At 43.1% G+C, this 25274-nt stretch overlaps 2 protein-coding genes across 2 annotated transcripts in view; one reads left to right on the top strand and one right to left on the bottom strand.

Moving 5' to 3' along the window:
• Nucleotides 1–24: 24 nt before the first annotated feature.
• Nucleotides 25–3906, bottom strand: LOC120454554 (cullin-5). The gene is made up of 7 exons (XM_039639944.1): nt 3756–3906; nt 2082–3685; nt 1795–1915; nt 1377–1734; nt 1142–1320; nt 934–1083; nt 25–874 (listed from the first exon to the last, which is right to left on the bottom strand). The coding sequence occupies exons 1-7, from the start codon at nt 3762–3764 to the stop codon at nt 737–739; spliced, it is 2559 nt and encodes an 852-aa protein (XP_039495878.1). The 5' UTR covers nt 3765–3906; the 3' UTR covers nt 25–736.
• A 19-nt stretch (nt 3907–3925) lies between these two features.
• The window catches only part of LOC120454549, a 44878-nt gene continuing 23529 nt past the window's right edge, over nt 3926–25274 (top strand). The window contains exons 1-2 of the mRNA XM_039639929.1: nt 3926–4023; nt 4679–5493. Coding sequence (XP_039495863.1) covers nt 5463–5493 — 31 coding nt within the window. The 5' untranslated portion in view covers nt 3926–4023; nt 4679–5462. The remainder of the gene's footprint in view (nt 4024–4678; nt 5494–25274) is intronic.

Raw genomic sequence — 25274 nt, 5'->3', positions numbered from 1 at the left:
AAAAAAGAATACAACGTCATTAGATTCGCTTTCATTATGTGTAGAACCAAGTTTATTCATTAACTTAAACATAAAGTATTGCTATTTTAGTTATAGTTTAGCGATCCCGTGTGAGTGAGTGTTTGTGTGTGATTAGGCATTCCATGCTGGGAGCGACCGGAGACGAAGAATTTGCTTCCCCATCAATCTTCAGTAGGCGTGTGAGTCTCACGTGGAACATTGCAAAGTACCCAAGAATCAACAGAAGACCAGGCAACGGAAACAAACAAGGGAGAACTACACACATAGAAAACAGCAGGTTGATTAGATTAACGCTATCGATCGATATTATTCGGGGGCAGGGCGTGGGCGTGGGCGTGGAATTTCCAGGGTGCAAGTAGCGCACAAAACATAATACCTAGAGCTACGCAGAGCAGCCAGTGGGCCAATATAAAAATACAAAGTTTCACAAATACAAATACATATATGAATACAGGACGTGGACACGAGAAACGGCTGCCGATTGGAGTGTGGGTCTTTTAAATGCTCTGAGGACGCAATGTCAGTAGCGGATCACGTTTCCATATAATACAATTATCCAATTCCGTAGACAGAAAAAGGGCGCGTGCTTTGAGCACGACGGCGTTGAGATTAAAATCGCAGCAGCGATAGTTTTTGAGTAGCATGTGAGGGAATGGAAATGGGAATGACTGCATAGACGGGACTTGAGACTAGAGCCGGGATCAGGAGCAGCTGCTTAGGCCACATAAATGAACATGTTGATATCATCGTCGTCCCGCCTCATATACTTGTTCTCGATCAGCCACTCCAGCTGTTCCTTGATCATCTTCTTGGACGGCAGGAACATGTTCTTCAATATATCGATGAGTTCACCCTGTGGAAAATATTTTGTTAAGTCCCTTGAACGGCATAATTAGCTATTGAACAACAAACCTGCAGCGCTGCGTTGTTCATCCGCTTGCGCACTTTCATGATTTTGATAATGGCCTCTTGTGTGCGCAGGATTCGCAGTTGCACAATGGACTGATTGTCCTCCTGCTGCGAGCGCTCCGTGCTCAATTGCAGACGCCCAATGAGATTAAGCTGTGGGAGTGAAATTTGGTTATGGATTGTCTAAAAGAGAGGTAACATTTGTAATTACCTTTCCACGGCGCTGGGACTTGCCATTCTTGACAATGGCAAACTCCTGATTAATATAGAACATTGTGTTCTCGGCAAAGTCCTTTGGCGAACTGATGGCCGCCGGTTCCATGAGCAGGATCTGTTTCTTTATCTTGGGGAACGCTACCAGCGACCACAACGTTCGCCTCAGTTCGGGGTCTTAAAAGTAAACAAATAATTAGCATCAAAACGTAAAGGAAATATGCAATCCTAACCTGGTAGTTCTGTGGCCAGGCGGAGATTCTCGTAGGAAATTTTGTCGTGCTGGCGCTGATTCCAGGCAAACAAGACGGCCATCTGGAAAGTGGTCACATCCAGATCGTAGCGCCCGAAATTATTCACAAAGGTGATAGTGCCATTGCTCATGTGATGGTACCACTGCAGCTTACGGCCGGAATGCTTCTTCTTGTAGAACTCCTCCACATCTGGGATATAGTCCTCGAGCTCGATGGGCAGTGAGACCGAGACACGCTCCGAGCAGCGGGCCCAGGCACCCGCGTTGAGTATTTTAATGTTGATAGCATCGTGCCGACTTATCGATGTGCGGAATTGAGTATTTAAATCTTCGCTGACCTGTATATGTAAGGGGGTAATGAATAAACATGTTTCGAACATCTTTCGAGTAGAACCCACCTTTATGTCCTGGAACATGCGCGCCAGCCGATTTACGTAGTCCGCCGGCATGCCCACCTCCCGCAACCACTCGACAATGTCCTCCTCCTTCTCGCTGTCCGCACTGGTGCCCAGAATCAAGCTGTAGTTGAAGGGAACAAGAAAATTATATCAATGAACGGGGACTTTTCAGAATATTGTCTGAGTTGAGTAACCTTCCAATCAAATAAATCATATTTACTTTTCCGTGTGCGGTTTTTTTTAAAGAAAGTAATCGCTTCAATTATAGCATTAAGAAGTCAACTTACCGCCTCGTCAAATGAACTTTGTGATAGCGCATAAAGACGTCCTTGTTGTTGACGTACTTCAGGACCAAAAGGACATCGCGCAGACGGGCGTCAATCTGTTCGCTGGTGAGGCGCTTGCTGAGCGGGGTTCGGCGCAGCAGCATGTCGCAGTAGTTGGCCAGTAGTTCCGGGCACTTGCTCTCCGGCGCTGTGTATTTCACACCCCGATTGGCGATACTCGTGGGCAGCTCCATCTTGAACACGCTGGTGTCGTTGACTACCGTCTTAAAAGCAATGTCGCGGGCAGTGAGGAAGCGGGGATCGTCGTTGAAGGCGTTGCGTACCAGGTCGCTGAACTTGTTAAACAGCTCGAGTAGCCGCTCAACGTACTTTTCCGAGTCCTGAGTGATCACTTCCGAAGCCGAATGCATATCGGCCAGACCGGCAGACATGATATGCCGCTGCAAATCACCCATCATGGCCTCCACGCCCACGCCATGCATCACCCGATCCATCAGGCGAAACATAAGATTCAATCGCTCCGTTTCATAGTCCCTGATCAAAGCCGGACACTCGGCAATGATCGAGTTCAGGTGATCCACTATAAGCACCTTTACCAGCGTGTAAGTGAGTATACTAAAGCTGCTGGGCTCCAGATACCGCTTGGCCCTGACCTCCTCCTCACGCAACTTGGAGTCGGCGTATTTCATGTAGGCCAGCACTCCGTTCTCCTGCTGTTGCTCTGCGGATTTCAGGCGATAGAACTCGGCCGTGGCCTTAAGGTACGCCATCTCAAAATTCTCCCTGTAGATCTCAAGTTTGTCCTCTGCATTCGAGGAGAGATTCACATAGCTCTCGCGCACTCCTACCACTAGCTGGGCATCGTAGGCATCGCCGTTCCGCTCGGCGTGCACAATTTTCATGGCCGACTCCTGCAGGCGATGCTTGATGTCGTGGAAGATGTGCTTGTTCCAGGAGTCCAGCATAAGTTTTCGTACAGGACTGTCCTCCGTGGGGTTTTTCTTGGAGGTAGAGGTGCTGCTGCTGGTGCTCCCACTGCCGGAAGCTGCTGCGGCTGCAGCTGCTGAGCTTGTGGAGGCGGATGTGGAGGCTGCAGCAGCGGCGGCTGATGTGGAGGCTCCAGCTGTGGCTGAGGTGGAACCTCCTGACTTCCCAGCCTGGCCGCTGCAGGAAGAGGCTGCTGCCGCCGCAGCGGCGCTCGTACTCGCTCCCGAGGCGGAAACAGATGCGGAGGAGCTGCTGCCACTGGACGAGGGCTTCACCTGGGGTGACTGCTCCAACTGGCGGAAGGGTAGCGGCAGGTAGTTGGACTGTGTAAAGAACTTGCGCCACTCCACGATGTAGGTGGCCAGAAGGGCCTGCTCGCCCCGTTGCGCTTGCACCTGGCTTTGGGCCTGGACGATGAACTCAACGATGTCCTGCTGCAGGCAGTCGTAGATCTTGGCCGCGCCCTTCTCGTCCCACAGGCACACGAAGTGGACACCGAAGAATAGGTCCTGCCATTCGCGCTGCGACACCGTATCCTGGCGCAGCAGCTTCAAAACTATTCGCCTTTTGTCCGGCCAAACCTCCTCGAAGATGTCCCTGTCCCGTTTCCCGATTGCCTGCCGTACAGGAGGATATAGGTGCATACTGAAGTCTATATGCGTTTTCATCGCCGATCAGGTCACTTACCCGTAGCATTTTGATCGTAGCAATCTCTTTGTTTTTGTTGCTGCGTCCGCTTCACTTCATTTATATTTATTTTTTTGTAATTAGGCGATACGATACGATAGTTGCCTATCGACCAGTGTTGGTAAAATATCGCCCGAAGCTCTTATCGCCAAATCGACCAATCGATTTCGGGCAGTCGATAGCACAACAGTTCGGAGTGCAGCAAAAGTGCGGGAAATCTGCGGAAATGTTATTAATCGAACATTAAGGGATACATCGCCCAGCCGCGGTAATAATAATCGAGGAGAAATGGCAAATAATACGAAGTTGTCTTGTCAAGGGTTTTGTGAAGTTCGCTAGTTTGTCCAGTTCGTTTTGCTTTTTTTCTTCTCTACCTCTTCGTGCGCGAAAGAGATGAAAGCAGTACTAGCAGACATCTCGCTCTAGCACACGTCCCCGACCTAATGTCTGGTCTGCATTGTTTTCAGGGTTGTCATATGTGCGCGATATATTCAGTTCCGTATTTCAAAATATCGTTTGCTATTTCATGTTCTGTTATAAATGTATAGTTTTTGGTGCGAAAAGTTGTACGGTTATCTTTATATTCTTACTTGTTAAACTAGTAAAATATAGTTCCTTACCTACCTGATTTCGTTACGTTATTGCCGTCCCGCTGTTTATTTACAACCAGAAATTGTTCTGCGCAGACAGGTGTCAACCCTAGTTTTCAGCTTATCGTAAACAACGCGCTTAAAATTTGTATAAATCACTAAAAGTTTTCCTGACTGTTCCAAAAGTGACTCTTCTATTAATAAACAATGAATTCTTGAAGGAAACCATAATTTCGGAGTGAAAACAATCGATGGGCTTGCAAGGCAAACATCGATGCTGCCAGTTTTCTGGATACATCGATAGTATCGACTAACCATCGGCTTCTCTTCCAGCTCTAGCATTCACCATTTCCCTTTGTTTGCGGCGGCGGCGCTCGTTGTACGGCCGTGCGAATCGAAAGAAAATCGCATAAAATCGCGGAAAGTGCACCAGCCCCGTGCTGCAATGTAAATAAACAAGGCTCTGATGAGCAGTTGTCGATCAAGTGCTTCGATTTGAAAGCAAAATGTGCGTAGAAGGCGAGAATCAGTGACGAAAACAACAACTACGTGCTGCTGCGTTCATTGACGTGACGCGCGAGCGTAAGTGTGTGCGTGCGTGTGTGTTTGTGTGTGCTGGCTGCTGGCGAGTTAGTGTGTGTGTGCTCCCCATATGTATGTTGTCGAAAAAGCATTTTTCAAACAACAAGCCAGCAACAAACAAATCACAACAGCACGTCACAAATTGCAATAGAAGCAGAAGCAGCAACACCTCAAATTAAAAAAAGGCCCCCCAACAACAACATCTGTCGTGTTCTCAGAGAGTGAGAAAAAGAAAGAGCGTGCAAGAGTGAGAGAGGGGGCAAAAAGAAAGTCAACAGTCGCGTGTGAAATGAAATTTGAAAGATGCCCGCGTGTGTGTGTGTTGAGTGTATAGAATTGAGTAAGAAGCAGCGCGGCAAAAGGAAATAAGCAAAAGCAATAGCCAAAAGGAACCAACAACCAGCAGCAACAGCAGCAACAAATTAACCAATGAATCAATCAAAATTGGCATAATTTGCATTCGCCGACGTTATTGTCTTTAAAACCCCCCTGAAAAAACACCACACAACAGAAGAGCAGCACAAATCTTTTGCCAATGAGTCGCAGACAGTCATTGGATCGACCAGGTGAGAAAATGCCAATCACAAACACATTAGGAAAAAACTACGAATAGAAAAAACCAAACTCGTAATCACGCTTTCTGAGAGCGAGAGCGAGAGCATGCAGCATCCGATTCTGATTTTAAAAATGCACTTGCGCACGCTCTCTTTGCCGCTCTTCTCGCTGCTTCGCTCTCGCTGCTCTTTCGGGCTAAAAATAAACGCTGGCTGCGCAGCTGCTCCCAAACACTTGAACTTTGTAAACACCTCCGACACTCCAACAATTTGGCCATTGTACAGTGACAAAAACCAGCGCAATTATGAGTTTTCATCAAAAAAACCACATCACTGAAAACTATAAATGAATGCAAGAGGCGATTGTCCGCTCTCCACTCGCTCGCCATTCTATTTTTAACCCGAGTTTCATCACTCTCGAGCGGGGAAAAGAGAAAGTATCTGTCACTGTCTTAAGCAGATGTAAATGTGCTTCATATAGCCATAGCCTTTATGCACTGTGTGTGCGAGTGTGTGTGTTTGTGTCTGGGAAGAAAGCAGCAGATCACAAAATCACCAACTTTGGTTTGTTTGTTTGTGCTTTGTTTTCGCCAGGGCAATTAGTATTATGGCCGAATAATTCCATGGTAAAAGCCAGACGCTTGAAATTCGGTCTGTTTTGTTTGAAGCACTTATCGGAAGTTCAAAAGTTTGGCCCAAAATGCATAGCAAAGTGTTTTTTAACTTTTTCTATATTCATGAAAGATTCAAAGTAAACTTTGCAAAATAAATTTAGCAGGAAATGGGAAAATCTACTATACATATATAATTGTAATCTAGCTATACTTTCTATATCATATAAAACTAATCAGCTCTATTAAGATAGCTTTATTAAGATAGATCTACAAATATTTTTGTGATAATCTTTTAGATTTAGTGTTGGAAGAGAATCTAATTTCCCCATTTGCACTGCAATGCAGGCACAAAAACAACGATAGTATTGGGCTTAGACGTAGCTGCTTGGCGTTGAGGAATGCTGCCCACTTATCAGTTGCAATTAGCGATGAATGTTGAATGCAAGCCGTGCATCGCTTGGGAACTCAGACTGTCCGGCCCCTCCGCACAGACATACACAGTCGCATACCGATGCTAACGCACAAACACACACTCCCACGCTGTGTTCCTTTAATTTATTTATAACATTCAATGTAAACTCTGCTCAAGCGCCAGAGCCAAACGGCACAAACAATTTTCGATGCAAGGCAACAAAAACAGGGGGCCAGCAGTCGCGTTTGCTTGATTTTTTTATTATTTGCCACTTTGTAGGTCAGGGTTGTCGTGTGTAATGCAAAACGTGCCAGCAAATTGAATGAATAAGCGTGGATATTCCACTGCAAGTGCATTTACAACAATTGCAGGGTATTGCCAGAAACTATAGCCACAGCCAAATAAATAAGGCATAGAACACAAAATCTACTGTACTGCCATGCTTAATTGGTGTATAGAATTTCGCGTGATTGCCTATGGCAGTTGATAACCGGTATGCGTCGGGCTAAACCAACTCGATAATGATCTATGTTATTCCCAATGACTTCCGTTTCCACTTAAATTAAATGTAACAAGCCTGTTGCTTTATTTCAACTTGTAAACTATAGCAAAAATACGTGATAAGATATGACATTTTAAATAATGATAACACACAGCGTTTGTTTGGAATATGTTTACTATATAATAGTAGTTTGCAATTGAACTGGTCAAAGACTTGATTTCTTTCTGTGAAATGCAACTGTTGTAATTGGGTAAAGACTATGAATACCTATACAAAAGTGACAACGGGCTTTTTTTTTAACTATAGTGCTCGTCTTGCTGCGATTTCCTAATCTGCACTGACCCTATTTCCACGCAGTACCCGGAACGTTATCGATATTTACACTGTTTACATGCGATACGATGAGGTTATACAAAGACGTGTTGGCAGTCTTTACACTGTAAATGTTTCCCACCTACCGGTTGATGGATTGTTATTATTGCGGTCGGGGGCATAAAGCTCTGGAATTTGGCTTTAAAATCGGTTTAGAAAGCAGATCGAAGAAATACACCCTTGGCATTCATTTGGTGGAGGCGTTGCAACCAATCTGATTCGATTTGTTTTGTTATTGCCCCGATTTTCGCGCTGTCTTCTTCGCGTTGACGCGTGACAAAGGGTCATTAAGTTCTGTTTAAGGTGAAATCGATTTTCCGGGCCATTAGGCGCCGTTAGAATCGACGCTTATTTGAATTTTCACATTGTTTAATTATTATTGCGACGACAACTTTGGTCGGCATTATTTATTAATCAATAAACAAAATGAAACCTTATCAAGGTTATTGCTCAGATTGTATTTGAAACTTTTTTTTCATTATATTTCATAATGTCGACATGTTTATGTGGGATTTACTAACTGATAAGCAGTAACTTGTTGCCTTTTTCAAGTACAAATACCGTAGATGTTGGATAATTTATTAAAGAAATGTATCTTTTTCAAGGTAATTGCATAAGCCAAATCATGATGAAAAATAATGACAGCCCGAATTTCTATGACTCATTAAAGTTACTTGTATACAAAGTAATTTGTATGTGTACTTGTCTGAAAGGGCTAATATTTTTGCTATGAAGAGCTTAACTAGAACTGATTCCTCGTGCTCGGGATTTTACACTAGTTATAAATGGTATTTTGCTTATCATCGGAGCGACACACGTCCCTTCTTCTCCCCGACGATATTTGAGCATTTTCTCTGCGAACTGAAGTTGTTATCAGTGCAATTGTTGCTTTGTAGCGCCTAATTGCTCTTGGCTTTTTCGCTTTTGTGCAATGACTTACGACGAGTGGCGAACGGGGCCAAGAACAATGCTGGGGAATGGAAATTTGATTAGCATAAAGCAGGCGGACTCCTGATGGCAGGACTCCAGAAACCCCCCACACGCAGTGCCAAACATCGTCATCCTCGAGTCACATCATTAATCTTGGCGCACAAAAGGGTCTCGACCGCCTTCTCGGCGCACTAAGAAGCAGCAAAAAGTTGTCAAAAGTTGCCAAAGCAACGCACCGGGCTATTAACTCTCCTCTCGCTCGCCCAGTACTTTTGGCCCACTCGCACTCTCGGTTTCTACGCTTTTCCCCTAATGAAATTGCTTTGATTTCTCGAAAAGCTGGTAAAGTTTTCTCATCTAGCGTCGAGACTTTTGCATCAGCAAATTACACGAATCCTTGTGGCTTTTCCTTTTCTGTTTTTCTGGAGGTTGACACTTTTTTGCGGGGTTAATAACGATGGTAGTACAGCTAAATTAATAACAATGGAGATTCCTGGTGCTGCGCATGAATAATAATATATGTGTATATTTTTATAAAAGGGAAACTTATTCTATAACTACAAAAACACATTACACCACCTTATAAATATAATTTGCATATTGTAAAGATGTTGTTTAGTAATTATGGAGAACAACTATTATATTTATTATATATTCGCTTTGATGGTGAAAGCAGATTTTTGTATTGGGGGAAAATGCGACAAGATAATCAAATTATTCCCGAAAATGCGGCGAGTCCTTGGGGTTGGCCATTTGGCGGTTGAGTTAAAAGTTGACACTTCTTTTTGGGGGTTAATCGCGTCGCTGGCTGTGGCTGTGGCTGTGCGATGTGTATCTATCTATTAAAAAATCGGGGCGAGTCGAAGTGGCCAAAAGACGATGTGGAAACGACGACGTCGACAATCGCGAGTGCGCTCTCAGGAAATTGTTTTTGAGAGCACGTCGGAATTAGCGCCAATAACAATGGGCATGCGAATGCGTCTGCGAATGTGAGCGGGCCAGCCAGCAGATGAAGTCTCGTGGCAAAGTCAATTTCCCCTGGGAAAACGGAAAATTCTCAACACAGAACAAACAAAAGAAGAATTTCTTGTGGCACAATATTATTAGCTCAACTCAATGAATGGAGTATTCAAATGGTACTTCTAATTTGCTTAAGTTTAAGTAAAAATATAAAAATACTTATTTGACGCCATTATATTTCACTTAATATTTAATTTATGAAATTTATTCGAAAATAATAAATATATACGTAGCGCACAGTTGTAGGCAATAATTTTCCACTCCCTAATTGCGTTTACCAACACTGCTCAGCAAGTCGCCGGCTTCATGTCGTTCATTGTTGTAGAACATTTGAAATATTTCCCCCGCCTAATCGACCAATTTCCGATGCTGTCCATGTATCATCCCAGCCCGGAATCCCCACTGCCGGTTGCCAGTGACTGAACTGAGCAGAATGGGGCCCAAAAGGGGGTCAGACACAGGCTGGGGCAGGCATAAATTATTTCAGACCCCCGAATGTCTAATATGGCGGCGACGGATATGCGAATGCTTTCCGCCAGTTGGACAGGCACCACACAATTAGGGATAGCTGTTTAGGAACTTTCAAATTTTCAGGAACTGAGCTATACATTTCATGTTTAAATGGATCATTAATCAGGAAAGTTTCATTTAAGTGTACCCCCAAGCACAATAATAAATTGTGGAATTAAATCAACTTTGGGACTCTAATTTCCCAACCGCCAATGTTTTTTTCCGAGCATGAGTTGTCCACTCACTCCCCTCCAATCGATTCGGTAACAATTGTTGTTGTTTGTCCGTGCTGTGCTATGCTGTTTTCATTAGGGGTTATTCCGGTTTGATCTGCAGCAGCGGACGAACAATGGAGGTGGAATGGAGCCGGCAGTGGGAACACAAATCCAAACTAAATCCCAATTCCAGACCAGAACTCGTTGCTCACCTTCGTTCGCAGGACGAGCACACACACACATACACACTCACATGCAAGAGGTCCTTTCCTCTCCGCGTGCGTTTCATCTGTCATTTATCCCGTTTGTTTCTCCGCTTGTTGTTATTGCTGCTTGCTGTGCGTGTTTTTTGGCTCTCTGGAGAGTCGAGAGGTTTTTGATTTTCGACATGTCGCTGCTTCTTCAACCCTTTTTTCAATGTATGTTTTTGTGTGTGCTTGTGTATGCATCTGTATTGTGTGCGTGTGGAAAGTTTTGCATTTTTATTATAGATAATTTGTGTACAGGTTTTTTGCGGCTGCCGCGCAAACTCCCAACTTTTGAACCTTCTGGTTGCTCCACACGTCCGTCCCCACTTCCGCTTCATCCTCGTGCTCATTCTCATTCTCGTTCTCATCCTCGTCGTCGTCGTCGTCGTCGTCCTGTCTGCACTCTGCATATGTTGGATGTTGTTTATTTCCATTCCCAACCCCGCCCACTTCCATCCCCCCTCCCCTGCTGTTGTTTTTGTTGTTTTGTGTGTGTGTTTGGGGAGCCATAATTAATTTTCGACGTTTGCCTGTGAAGTCTGGCAACGTTGCAATCAACCGCACAAGTTCTCTATATTAGAGAAAAAGAGTGAGAAAGGATAGTGATAGAGAGAGAGCAAGCGAGAGGAAAAGAGAGAGAGAGAGAGCTCAGGGAATTGTGTATTTATTTGTTATTAATGGAAAAATTCGGGAAATAATTGCACCTGCAAAAGTCCACCTCATAAAGATCCTAATTACGTTTCTACCACCTTCATATCGTAAAAAATCAATGAACCATATAATCATACAAAAATCTGTATAGTTTATATAAAACATAAGTTACAGCGCGCAAAAAAGTAATGCAAATCCCAATTATGTTGCGTGAAGAGCAGGATTAATTCAAATGGCAGCAGCCCATGCAGATACATATAAATAAACGGCTTTCAAAAGAACAACCCCAAAGGTTGCTAAACATATGCCGCCAAACAAAACCGGGTTGTCAAGTGAGATTAGCAGATTTTTACCATCTCATCCCTTTTACAATATATTCCGTCTGCATTGTATTGAACATAAAATAACAGTTGCCATTACAGCCTTTTCCCTGTTTCGACTCCAGTTTATGAGGCGGTGTTATTGGCTCGAGTTGTTTCCCGGCTGACAAAGTTTGGCCAAAAGTACAAACACACACCCCATCCACACGCACATGCATTTCCGATGCTCAGTCAAGTTGCATTATTAACAAAATTTTACCGCCTGACGAGCTCTCCAAATCGAAATCGGTACGAAAAAGGGGAAGCCCCGGGCATCTTACTGCACTCCAGCGGATGCATTTTGCATGTCATCCAGTTTCATCGGGGGATCGCTCATGTGTGCACTCTGCATTTTGCATTTGTGCATTTGTGCATTGTACAATGCCACTTGACATTCGCATTCACATTGGCCGATTCCACGGGAGCGGGGAATCCCCTGGTTGTTAATGGGTTAATGGTCTTTGAATGTTCAACTTGGGGTTCTGCCAGCTCATGCATTTCTCCGCAAAAAGCGGTAGGGGAAATGCAGTGTATCTAATTTAGTTATACGACCTAAGAGCAAACAAATTTTATAATTTATATGTGGGGATTTAGATAGTTGTGTGCATTTCTACCCAAATTATTCACACACGCTGAGTTTTTTTTGTCGGATAACGAATTTTATAAATTAGAAACACATATTTCACTGGTATATTTTTATTATATTCCAATATATTTTGAATTTTTATATCACCACAAATAATGCTGAAATGTACAATTAATTACCACTTACCACCTCGATTAGCAACAACAGCCTTAAAATAATGAAACGCACAGTTTGCGCACACAAGTACACATAAATATTTTAATGCATGTTTGAGCATTATGTCGGCCGCCAGTTATTATGATAAAACCGAACTCAAGTTTGCTTTTCGCCTTCCGCTACGCTTGGTTATTTCCATGCCCCTTGGCTGGGTTTTCGGATCCGAATCGTTTGGGTTCTGCACCGGGTTTGGTTCACTCCCTCGAATGCCTCATTGTGAATTCAGCGGGTAAACATTTGCACAAGTGTCCGGATCGTTGAAGCCAGTTATGGACTTTTTCAGCCGCGAAATACATTTGGCAGCACAAGATGGTTGATGGGAAAAGTGGCCTGGAAAAAAAGGCAACAAATGTTACTAATTCAAATTGTAGTCAGTAAACAACATACGAAGGATTAGAAATTATATAGTTTAATTTCACGTGTAATTAGTAAGTATTTCTATGAGTACGTTCTCAAAGGCAAAAACCCTGGCAGCTCTGCGTTTTATTCCTGGTGTATCCATAGAAATGTAGTTTTGTGGTGGCAGAATAGCTTCTGAGTTACTAAATGCCGGTTAATTGCGATCGCGTGCTCAAGGAGGGAAAGGGTTAGTGTCCGAATTGCAACAAAATCGAAAGCGGCACGAACAGGGGGACCACTGCCATGGAAGTTGACCCAGTTCCAAGTGGGGGTATGAGATACAATGACCTTAATGTTGTTGGCCAGCAAAAGTGGAGCTTAACTTTGTGTGCAATGCTGAAGAAAACTTTGCATATTACGGGTTGGGATAGGACGGGCTGGGATAGGAAGGGGATGTAGAATGGGTAATGCTGCTGGGTGGCTTCTGGTTGGAGTGGCCTGACTTTGAAAGTGAATAGCTACCATGGCTCAAACCACTTTCCAATGCACCAGAACTGCCCCAGCCACCCGTTCATTCCCAGGGGCATTTGCATTTGCCCAAGAGCTAGAGTCCTCATGCTGTTATAAACGATGTTGATATGCATGAATGGTTGGTTTTCCGACATTCAGTTTCAGTTCTTTATCTTTTTTTTTATCGTACTGCTCCAACTCGAATGTTCTTTTGAGCAGCAACAGTTTGTTTCATAATCCAATTATTGTCAACTTGGTGTCACTTTTCATTGATGAAATTGGAGATGTTCCACTTTACTTCCTCTTGCAAGAGATGAGTTCCATGGATACATTTTGATGGGGTGTTGATTGGGCGGGCACTCATGCCTGAAAACGATTTCTTTTGAGGTCACTGGGTGCGAAGAGTTTCTCTCCCCTTTATATTCTTGGCTGGGATTATTGTTTGCTTGATCTATGGCTTACTTAATCCGCTTGGCAGACCGAATTCCCCTGTTCCGCTCTGTCGGATCGTTCAGTAATCAATCAATTACCCCTAAAGGTTCTGCTAATTACCGCCGGATAATCCGAGCCAAAAATAGCTAAATAATAAGAATCTGGCAGCTGCAGCCGGAGCGTGTAATGGTCGATAATGATGGCAACAAGAGTGAGGATAGTGAGTATAGTGAGTCCATAACTGGAAAACGAACAAAAGCATCTGCCGTCGTTCGCAGTAGTTGCATGTAATCTAAAGAATACCTGCCGGCCATATCGGCATCTCGCAGTCCGCACAACTAACTTCTGCTAATCCAAAGGCAGTTCAATCAGGAACAATGAACCAAACAAAGAGCCAGCAACAAGGAGCGCGGAGTCGAACGTAGAGTAGGAGTTGTAGTTGGAGTTGGAGATGGAACGAAAACGAAACACGGAGCTTATTGACAGAGGGGCAAACATGGTCTGTCCACCACACACACTGAACCACAGTTGTGGTCAAGATAGTTGGCAATAATCTCTAGTACATATGATATCAAACAGAAATAAGACTTTCACTGTCCGTGTTTAATTTTTAACCAATACCTTTGGTATTTTTTGTGAATATCTTGATTTTTTATTCTTTTCAATATCTTACGGGTAATAATACATTGCTAATCTGTTGCTTAAGATCTATTCTGTTGAAGACAGCTGTATGCCTAGAAGGATAACACACGCTGTTTTGTTGTTCTGGCAGTACAGGTAGCATCCATATCCCATCTAGTTTTTGGTTCGTCTGCTGGACAGCTGCAAAAACTGCAGCAGCAGTAGAAATTGGCCAGCCACTTACCAACGCTCTTCACTTCAGTTCGAGTTCCTTTGAGCCGGGTTATTTTGAAGCATTTGTGCCAGGCAACCGGGCAACCATCGTATTACCTGTTGTAAGAATGTATCTAACAAACGCATGCACACACATCTGCCCACTCCATCAGTCGATTGATTCTGTTTTAGCCTTCTTTTCGTTGCTCGTTCTTCACTTGCCAAAATTGAAGATGGATGGATGGCTAGTGGAACCATCGAGTTGTATGAAATGGTTCGGATGGCGGAAAAGTTATAGTTGGGGAATGTCTATATGGGTAGCCAGGAGATGAAGTGAGTGCAGATTGGAGTTTGCAACACCATGGGTGGTACATACTAACTTTATTTGGCCACTCATCACGGCCTAAACAATTTCAATTTGCTTAACCAACGCAGTAATTGCTTTTAAATGAAGATCGATCAATTGGTTTCTGATTTTTGGAAAACCTGTCTTGCTTCGATTCAGAATAATTATTAATTTACAAATCAAGCCGTTTATGAAGTCAGAAGTAGAATGACACGAAAAAACAATCTTTTATTTACGTTTTGCAATCAAAATGAAAAGTTCAGATTTCTTAATGGAGCAAGTGCAATTAATCTGTATCTGTTAACTTCCGGGCGCCTTCAATGTGTGCGAATGTATCTGTGAGCGCGTACGTGTGATGCATTCCACTCTACTCGCTCTGCATATTGCACTTTGCTTGGAAACGAAATTCCAAACTGAATTTCGCCAATCGCCAACAACAAAATGCCAGCGAGGGGGGCGAAGTGAGGGGGCGCCGAAAAGAGAGCGCAGAGGCGCAAGAGAGGGAGGCAGAGCGGGAGCAAAGCTCATCCATTAGTTGTCGTCACACACAACCTGAGATATATTCTCATTGTTCTGCTTCTGCTTCTTCCTTGCCTCTTCTTAATTCTATAGACGCTTATGTGTGTGTGTGTGTGTGTGTGTATCTGTCATTGTGTTTGCATAGGTAACGCGGGAGAGAGCGAGATGGTCAGATGGGGCTGAGCCAGCGAGAGATTGACAGATAAACCTGCAATGAGGTGAGGTTATGTTTACTGGACCACCTTCGCAGGTTCCCTCAAACAAATACGCACACAGATACAAATACATATGCAGATACAGATACCCTCTCTCCCTCTCTTTTCCAGTCTGTGGAAGGCAATTGACCGATGCTGTTGAAAGCGCATCTAAAAAGGTAATTTGCCTCACTTTTGAGGATACTTCACATCATTCGCTGTTAAAAGAACCTCTTTTTGTTCTTCCCTTTGCTGGTGTTTAGCTACCTGCTCTTTTTTGACCAGTGTTTGGGATTGATGGGCGAAATTATTTCACATTAATGTGGGAACAATTTCCAGGGGAGAAAGAGGGAAGAAAAACTGCACTGAGATCAATGATTGATCGATAGGCAAGTAGATCGTTTCGCGATAAATTTTTCAGTAATTGTTGGTTATAGAATTACAAAATTCCATATACTAGAAATTTTGTAAAATTGTTGTATTGTATCAAAAGGTTCTAATTTCACAATCTAAAAGTAGACTTTCTTCGATGTGACCTTTTGAACTTTAAACGCTATGAAATCGTGGGTGCCATGATCTTGATAATTTTTCCTCGTTGTCTTATACAATCGTAGCTAACAAAGCAGTCATATGTTAATTACTATATATGCTAATTGTGTTTATTTTTCGGTGCTAATCCAATTTCTTTTTGTTTTGTCATTCCAGGTATGTAAATAGCTCATAATTACGCGTCACAAAAAATGGCAGATGGATATTTCTCGATATGGAAGTTGGTAACAAGTTTCCTAACGATTTCGGAGAAAAATAATCTGTACCACAAGTTTAACGACCTTTTGGGGTTACTTAACATTTAATTGGGGTAAAGCGAGGGGCCATAAACCCAAGTAATTATGGCAAGGAGATGGCGTCAAGTGAAGAAAGAGATTTCCAAATGATGTACAACCTGAACGTGACAGACTAATTGACGGAGATGGCAAGTATCCTTGGCCGAAAGTCCTTGATGCCTGCTTATTTATTTATTTATGAAGCAATTTTTAAAGGACGAGGCGGCCGCATAAAGTGGCATCATAAAAACATGGCCAAGACGGCAGTGGAGTAATCGAGGAAGTGGATTAAAACTAATTTCCTACGTAATGCACACACTCCAAGAAGCGGGGGATATTACTTGGGGATTCCGGCGGTGTGGCAGTCACTCAACTCGACTGAACTCAGCACAGTTCGGTTCAGCCATTTGGCCCCAGAGAACGACACAAAGCAATCAAAGCGCAACCAACTGGGCGAACCGACCAACTTCCATTTTCCGCCCCCCTCCTCCCGCTTTCCCGCCCTTTTTAGCCAACCACTATGCTGTCGGTCAACGGAGCAGAACCACCCGGTTGGACCCACCAACAGACAGTCAAAAGAACAGCCAGCCACAAATGGCCATAAAATGTATGTGTATACAGCTGTGGTCAAAATCATGGCTCTAAAGGCGCCACTTACGAATTGATGGTACTTGGATAGCTACGGAAGTTAATCGAATATATTCGGGTTCTATATAATGTATTAAAATTCAATATATTAGCGGGAAATCTAATATAAAATGGGATTCAGGGCTTTCCATGGAGGGAGACTAGGTACAAATAGGTATGCTAATTTTTTGACCGTAATTGTGTTACAAAAAGAAGGCGAAAATCGAGGGGAATCAAAAGGGTAAGAATGAAGATTACGGTAGAGGGGCTTTGAGAAATTACTCTGACTACAACGTTATAATATTAGCTGTTTTTTGATGTTTCTGCTGTGCTGGCTTTCAGCTTTGACATTTGTGGGCTAAAAAATAATTACCGCAATATACATATATAGGCTCAGAGAAACAAAACAGTTAGGCACTGAAACAAAATTTGGTCTCCATATATAAATATAATTAGGTTAATGAGGAACGATACTAGTGAAATATTAATAGTTCTATCTGCATATCATTTGAGTAATACCCTCGTTGAGAAATATAAATTTTATTGCAGATGACAAGCAATAAAATATTAATTGTAGCACAATTTTTGTGAGTGTCGGTAATAAAATCAAAACGCTCCCCTGCTTCTACGCCTCGGGGTTTTATGGCTAATATAATTTGGCACTTTGATTGCTACAAGTCGAGGCGGTGCGAAATAAATGATTACTTGGCATGTCGAGGCAATGAACCCCAGACAATATAAATCCGAATTGCCATACAAGTTGACTTGGTCAATTAGCACAAAAATCCAATGGCCAAACGCAAACGCAAACGCTAGGCGTTAGCAACCAAATGATATCGGGTTAAAAATAAATGCAAATTAAATAAAAATGCGTTTGAGCAGGCAACTAGCCAAAATATTTAGACTATAAACTATTTTTCCGCAGCGAGTGTGCTGTATCTTTTATTTGCTTACACCTTTTTATTGCGCCATGCATGAATGGACCGATATCGAATTTTATTTTTGGCAAGCGCTCGAAATTCGCCGAAATTATAAATAATAAATTGTAAATTGTTTTATTCTGTTCTTTTTTTTTTTTCTTCCCATTTGCTGTTTTTCTCATATTCTGCTGACTTTTAATAGGCCAACTACAACATTTTTCGTGGCTGTCAGCATTTCTCACTTCTGTTTTCCCAATTTTCACCCACCCACTTGACCTGACCCATTGAAAACGGGGGGTTCGCAATTAATTGCCATCATCTGCCTACATTTTCGAGTGTATTTAGGTGTGCAAGTTTGGTGTGCGAACCATTTTTAGAGGCTTACAAAGCATTTTCCGACTGTTTGATTTGTTTTCGGCTCATTTCCAAGGGATTCATGCTGGTTGTGTGCAGAACTATGCAAATTTGGCGGAAAATTGTTAAACTTCTGTGCGAAAATGTTGTATAGAAAACTAATGTCTTTATAAGCTCTGTATGGAGTGACTTGTGTGCAACATCAAATTAATTATCAAGCAAACATTTAAAAAGAGCATTTTAGCTATTTTACTTGTACTACTCATAAAAACCTTATTTTTGTGAAAAAGGAGCAGCTTAGGCACTTAGCATGGGTCGACTCTAGTCTCTAGAGCTTTTAGAATATGTTTTACTCTGCGAAAATAAACGTTGCTTTATTCATGGCAGGCAAAGTGATTTTAAAGAGCCATTCACAAATATCTTTTCACTAGATCCTGCACTCCTTTCCTGTCTGTCGGCCACTCGAACCCCCGTCGATAATCGGATTAGAATTTCTGGTCCTAATTGGCACTCGACAGGGCGGTAAACCGTTTGCTCAAACCGCCACAATTGCAGCCCCCTGTCTTTTTTATGTTTGGCCACAAATTCTGGACAATGGCCAAGCACCTTAGTGATTATGTGTATGTGTGTTGTGTGTTTGTATGTGTATGTGTATGTTTGTGTGTGCTAGTGTAAATAATTAACATTTTTTGCATTTTGTTGACTCTTATTTTTTTGCACTGCCCATTCGCGCATTGTTTGCCATCAATTCTTACACTTGCCCGCAAAATATCTAAATATTATGCTAAAGCAAACACAATTTGTAAACAGCTGCGAGTGCAACTATTCGTTCGACCCTCGCACCCCGCCTTCTTCCGCTGCTTCTTGCCACTTGGCAGTGTGTTTTTGTTAGTATTGGCACAGTTTCAACCGCGGCGCACCGACCACGCCCTAATTGCCTCGGAATCGCGGCGGCCTTTTGGCTTTTTTGTGGCCCCAAATTGCCTGGGCTGAGGAATTTCAGCTCGAAGACCTGCGAGTTGACCCACACACAGGGGGAAAAATAAACAGAATGCTTAGCCAAATTATGAATCTGTAGTGGACGAGTTTACATTGATGCTTCTGACGGCAGGAAAGATAAATTAATGGGGAAAATCATGCACGGAATTCTTGGGCATTTGATCGCTTCAATTAGATCGTTCGTTTGAATTGAATTTTAAATCAATTTTCCCCCTTTGTGTATCTACTTTGAATGGGCATAATTAAATACTTTGCATTGGGGCTTGTCCTCCTTAAGATAGTTTATTGCAAATATGTTCTTAAGAAACAGTTTTGTGTGCGTCCATTAAACGTGAAAATTAGTTGCCATATGACATCAACCACCTCGAACCCCTGCAGCCTTATATCCATGGCTCATAACAATTTAAATTGCAAGTGCCTGTGGCAAGAGTGAAATAATTGACAACTTTTGAGTTTTCCTCACTTTTCCATCGTCGCTGCTGTGGTTTGTTTTTCTTTTTGGTTCGTTTGTTGTCTGCAACACTTTGATTTTATCGTCTGGAATTTATTTTCACATCCTTTTTGGCTTTCATTTCTCGTCTCGACGTTTCATATTTAATGCTTTCTTTGGTCCGACGCAAAGATAAGGCGAGATTTCCTAAGACTGTCCCCGGGCAGGATGTCCTTTTCTGGTTTGGCCAAATCCTAAAATTGAGCGATAAATTTTCAAAAACTGCACCTTCTTCTTCATTTAGATACACAATATTCCTTTTTGGAGCTATTAGAGTTGATTTAAGTATACATGTTCATTTGAAATGAGTCCCATTACGGTAATTCCTTCTCTTGAAGTCCTGGCAGCAGGATCTCTTAAAGGAACAGCATAACACTCCTTAGGATGCTGAACTTTGTGCAACTCTCTGTGCGAATCATTCGTAGCCTATGGGCCACGTTTTATTTATGCAGGTGTGTTCGAGATATGCAATTGCCCACTGCCGAGCATCCTTGTGCGTTTGTCATATTGCAATTTGCAATTACTCCTTGCCAGACCGCAGATACACACACAAATACGAGTGTGTATACACACACAGATACACCAAATGAATGGACCTGGGTCCTTTGATAGTCCGGCCTCCATTTCCCCCAACACGTCCTTTGTGTTCGCGTGCTGTGCTGTCTGCGGCTGTTGTGTTTGCCAGCGAGGAGAATTCAAATTATTTGCGTTTATTTTCGAGAGCACATTTAATTAATAACCAAGCGGTGATTATTCCCTACACCGAACGCACTGGCATATGACACTTTCGCGGTGGCTCGAATTACTGAAACGAAATATAACTCGGGGCACGCGACCCAACGAATCCCTTTCTTTCCTGAAATAGGTACAATAAACAAAATGTTTCTGTTTAGCCGAGTTGTGCGGTAAATTAAAGAGAGTGAAAAAACCAAAACAGGAAATATGTACACCGCTTGCAACCGACGTTTATATACCCTTTTGATATGTATAGTTCGATTGTAAAGGTATCAAACTCCTAACTTCAATTGAGTATTGTTATTAATAGTATAGAGTTTTTTAGTTGGGCTTAGGTTTCTAGAAATGCGACTCAAATGCAACTACCCTTTTAGAAAGGGCACGAAAAAGGAGTGATTCAGTCAAGCGGACATAATAGATCCGGCCAAAACGAAATGACATCGGCTGAGGACGCCGGCCACTTCAGTGTGACAATCTAATTACACGGCTCGATGTGCTCGAAGCATAAATTCTAACCAACAACCATTAGTGCAAGCACCCTGGAGCTTGCTATCACCACCCCCTTGACCTTTTGATCCCCCTTTCGGTGGTGGCCTTTGATGTCGCGCGGTGCATATTTGAATCCATCAATTGAGTGAATGATTGCTGAAAAGGGCTGTCTGAATCGTTGCTACCGTTCCCCTCCAAGCTTTTCGATTGCTGTCCATTTGGTAATATTAAATGGATGAGGGCCGGGCAATGCCGAAGGAGTAGCGAAATGGCCAGAATCGTAATCGTAACTGAAGCACAGACGGAACAAATTTATTGTTCATTGTCGGGCTAAACACGTATTGGCCATAAAGCGTACACGTCGCTGGGCCGGGCCAATCTGGCCAAAAGAATCGGGTAACGAAATCAAAATAAAATCGTCGGTTAAATTCTTTTTCTTCTTTTCCAGCGGGGCGAACATAATCGGGGGGTTGAAATGGGGAAATGGTTATGGGATGGCCTGGTTTTCAAATGCTTTTTTAAAGTGCCTTTCTAGTCGTTTCACCGAATTGCGAATTCTCATTAAATATGAAATATTAAACATAAAGGCCCGAACAATTTTTGCAGTACCTCTTAAACGTTAAGACTGACTTTTAAATCATACTTGTTACCATTTTCATGAATCCCCTTTCATTTACCTACGTCAAATATCAAATCCAGATCGGTCAGCCGGAATACCCAAATAAAAAGAAATTTCCTTAAATTTTTATTCTGACATTGCCAATTGAATTCCCAGATTGCAGATTGTAAACCCTTAAACCTTTTTTTAAGCACCCCACAGGCTATTTTATACATTTTCGTTTGTTGGAGGGCCATAAAAAAAAGCTGGGAAACACGAATTCAATTGGCCGAATTACACGCTCCCCTAGGCGGATACTTGATCTCCTGGCTACAAAAGTATCTCAACTTGATTATGCGTCCGCATCGTATTGACTGCCCATTTCGGAGATTCCGATTTGCGACAATAACGAATTAACGGCAGTGTGTGGAGCGGTCTGTGAAGAAGGGATCAATGGTCATGGGTAATAGCGTTTCCCGCTGGACCGGACCTGTTGTTCATCCAACTTAGACCTTTTTTTTTTCGTACAATTTCCTTGACTCGCATTGCGGTGACTGCCAAGAGTTGGCAGACAGACAGCGTCAACAGTCAGTCGGCGGCGGTCAGGTGATGTGAGGGGGATGGCTTCCAAAGGGGGTTACCCGGTGCTCCGTGTTCCGTGCTCCGTGGTCGGTGCTCTAGGAGGGGTGTTCCAGTTCGTTGACTTTCACGTGCGACGGGCGTTTGAAAAGCCGGTAGGTTGTTTTTTTTTTTTATATTATATTTATTGTGGCCCCTGCCTTTGACTTTTTGCTACTGCTCTTGTATTTTTTACGACAGTTTTACCTGTGCACGCGTTGGCTTTTGTAAATGACAATTTTACCGTTTTGTTGTGGATGTATGTTCACTGAACGCCTCACTTGTCCTACCCCCTCGGCAAAACCAGTCTGAAGTGCTTTTAACCATGGGATGTGGTGTTGACGATATATCTAGGCCGTAAAATAGCTAGATTTTCCAGTTAGAAAGTGTGATATAACAACCCATTAAAATTATGACATTTTCAACCACCTGTCTGATATTATGAAAACTAAACCTGGAAAATATTTCTGTATATTAAAATATAATAATATGTATATTTGTTTTCTTGGCTTAATCGCGTTACCTTATTATAATGGTATTAGCTTTCAAACTGTAGGAAATATAGTTTGCTGTCCGTGTGAAGCTCAAAATTAAATTTGGTATGTAAATTATGGTCAAAATGACAGCACTGATGAGAAGTGCTGGGACAGCAATTTGTTAAGCCGCTTCAATGTGTTCTTTTGGCTTATATTATAATGGTTGTTGCCCCCGTTGTTGTTGCTCTCGCTGTGCATGGCAGGAAATTTGTGTTATGACTTTGCTAATGTCAAGTGCAAACAAATGTTTAAGCCAAACGACGAGGCAGGCGAAGCCAGAGCAGCCGCAGCAGCAGCAGACAAGCCAGCCAGCCACCAAAACGAAACGAAAATGGCCATAACATTTGTTGCAATCAGCATAATCAAAACAGGGGACTTTGGAGCGGAAAGGGGGCTAAGTGGAGCGGGAGGAGGATAATCACACCGCAGGAGGGTACATAAATGCAAAAGGCAAAGGTGAGCTCAGGTGAGCCAGAGAGTGTGAAACGGAAAATATGTTTCTGATTCTGTTTCGGTTTTGGTCTCAAGTGTCAGGTTATTGCATGGCAGGTGCTCGAAGATGAAACGCGATACCAGCGGTGGGCGGGAGGGGGCGGGAGTGGTGTGGGGATCCGATTCCTGTTCCCGACTTCAGTTGATTCCCCAGCCCCGCTGCCAGACTCCTCCTCCCTCTCACCTGACGGTGATCCAGCCAGGTTCTAGTCATCCTCCCGGCAGCAGGCACTTCATCAGTCTACGTGTATAATGATGCTTTGAAGGGCTCTGTGCGGCTGAAATACACGTAACTGAGCATAAATAAATCAGCATTAAAAACAAACCAAAGTTGCCGCTGGAATCTTAATTGCGGTGGATGCGATAAACGATATGGCTGCACAGTGAGAAATTGTTAGTGCTTACCTGCAATCGTTAATTATTCAAAAGTAATGCATATACAGCTTGGTTTGAGAACTTAATTTAATGGCATTTAGCTATCGCTAGAGTTGTCACAAATGATCTGGGCGCTACTCACGAAATATGAGTACGCACACACGTCATGTCAATCTGGAGACCTGCCAGATAATGCCGTGGGGCCAATCGGATGGGGGTGTGGGAAATGAGATCGCAATGCTCGCCTGAATGTCAATGAAATAATCCCCAGCCTACCTTGTCGCCGCCCTGTTGTTTTTCGTGGGTGCATCTGCATATTTATTAAATGCATTTCGCATTGCTCGCCATCATCTCTACTCCAATTTGATATATTACACAACATAAAACGAATAAACAACGAACGGACCGAAGTACTTACATATGTACACACAAACCAGACTCGATGTCGAGTGGCGAGGCGAAAGAGATGGGTATACCGCCAGCGAAAGAGACAGCAGCATGTGGATAGATAGTCGGATTGTGGGTGCGTTTGTATGCTTTTGTGTATGCATTCAAAGGAATTAATTAATGTAGACAGCTGCAGACGAACGCTGCGATTGTGGAAATGTGAAACAAAATGCAATTGTGCCCACATCTCGAAGATAGCTGGAGCGATGGAGAGCGAGATACAGATACAAATTCAGCCAGAGATACAGATGCAGATACGGATGTGGATGTAGATGTAGCTGCGAATGTGGATGGGGATAGTACAGATAGAGATGCAGAGACGGAGAGATGGATCGGAACGAGAGATGCTCACAAGTCGGATGCTCTGGGAGCTGCCACTGAAGGCAAACTAATTATCCCCGCCATATGTTGAGTGACAAACAGACAGCTCGGGGAATTCAAAGGGGATTGCCTGGGGAGGTGGCACCGTGGTGGTGGAAGTGGGAATCCGAATCTGAATCGAAATGGCAATGGGATGTGCGGCTCACTGAAAAATTAGTACATCAACTGACAACTGCTATTAATAGCCTCCACTCAGCCCAAGTCGTTAATTTGATTTTGAGACATCAAAACGCGGAGGAACTTCATTACAAGTCATTCATGATGTAGGAGATCGATGAGAAGAGTGTCGGACAGGAAAATTTACAAATGAGACATCATGAATAAATAAATTGAGATTGGTGTGTAGATTATAATAGATTTTGATTCGCAGATTTCTAATCGATTGCCGGTTTGTATGTTTAGGAATTTACTAATAAGCAATGACTATATACATATGTGTGAGAACTTTTTGCAGGAAATAATCGCAGACGTTGTAAGTTCAGCCAATTGAACTGTTTCCCATCAAACGTAATGGGAAGTTATGAGCATGATTTATGGGTAGTTTGTAGTTAACTTTTGATTTGTTCTGCTCTGTGACCTCGACACATCCCTACCACTTCTCTTTGCGATGCCCACTTTAGTGGAGTGTTAGCGTTTTGATTCCATTTGCCCTGCAGCTCTCGGCAAGTCTTAACCCCAACCAAAGTCGGATATAGACGGGCAAATCGGCGGGGGGGCCGTAGAACAGGAAAAGAACGATGCCGGGCGGCTATAAATATAATTTCTCATTGCGCTTTAAGCACACTTCACTGCTCTGATGTATGTCAATTAGTCGACAAATTGATTGCGGCGCATTCAACGCCGCCCAGCAGATGAAGAGTAGGGTGGTTGTGTAGGGCAATAAAGAGGCTGTCTGGGCGGGAATCTCGGAGCTCCGGGCTCGGAGCTGGAAGCTGGGATCTCGGTGGTGCCACAAAACCAGAACAGAGACCTTTGCCTTTATGGCGATGCCGGGATGAAGTTTTGCCGGTCAACCGAACCGCTCCCGTTTGCATGGCCATTCCCCTAATGCCCGTCAATTTTAACGATTTCATTTGAAGTTAATTTTAATTGCGCTTAA

This window comes from Drosophila santomea, chromosome 3R, assembly GCF_016746245.2.
Source record: "Drosophila santomea strain STO CAGO 1482 chromosome 3R, Prin_Dsan_1.1, whole genome shotgun sequence".
Lineage (NCBI taxonomy): Eukaryota > Metazoa > Arthropoda > Insecta > Diptera > Drosophilidae > Drosophila > Drosophila santomea.
Note: the sequence above shows the minus strand (reverse complement) of the source record. Positions and strands in the feature narration are given on the sequence as shown.

Excerpts from the sequence above, each read along its gene's own strand:
- LOC120454554 (XM_039639944.1), bottom strand. Across the intron at positions 1,735-1,794 it reads GCATGTTCCAGGACATAAAG|GTCAGCGAAGATTTAAATAC; the intron begins GTGGGTTCTACT and ends TTACATATACAG. Across the intron at positions 1,084-1,141 it reads AGTCCCAGCGCCGTGGAAAG|CTTAATCTCATTGGGCGTCT; the intron begins GTAATTACAAAT and ends TCACTCCCACAG.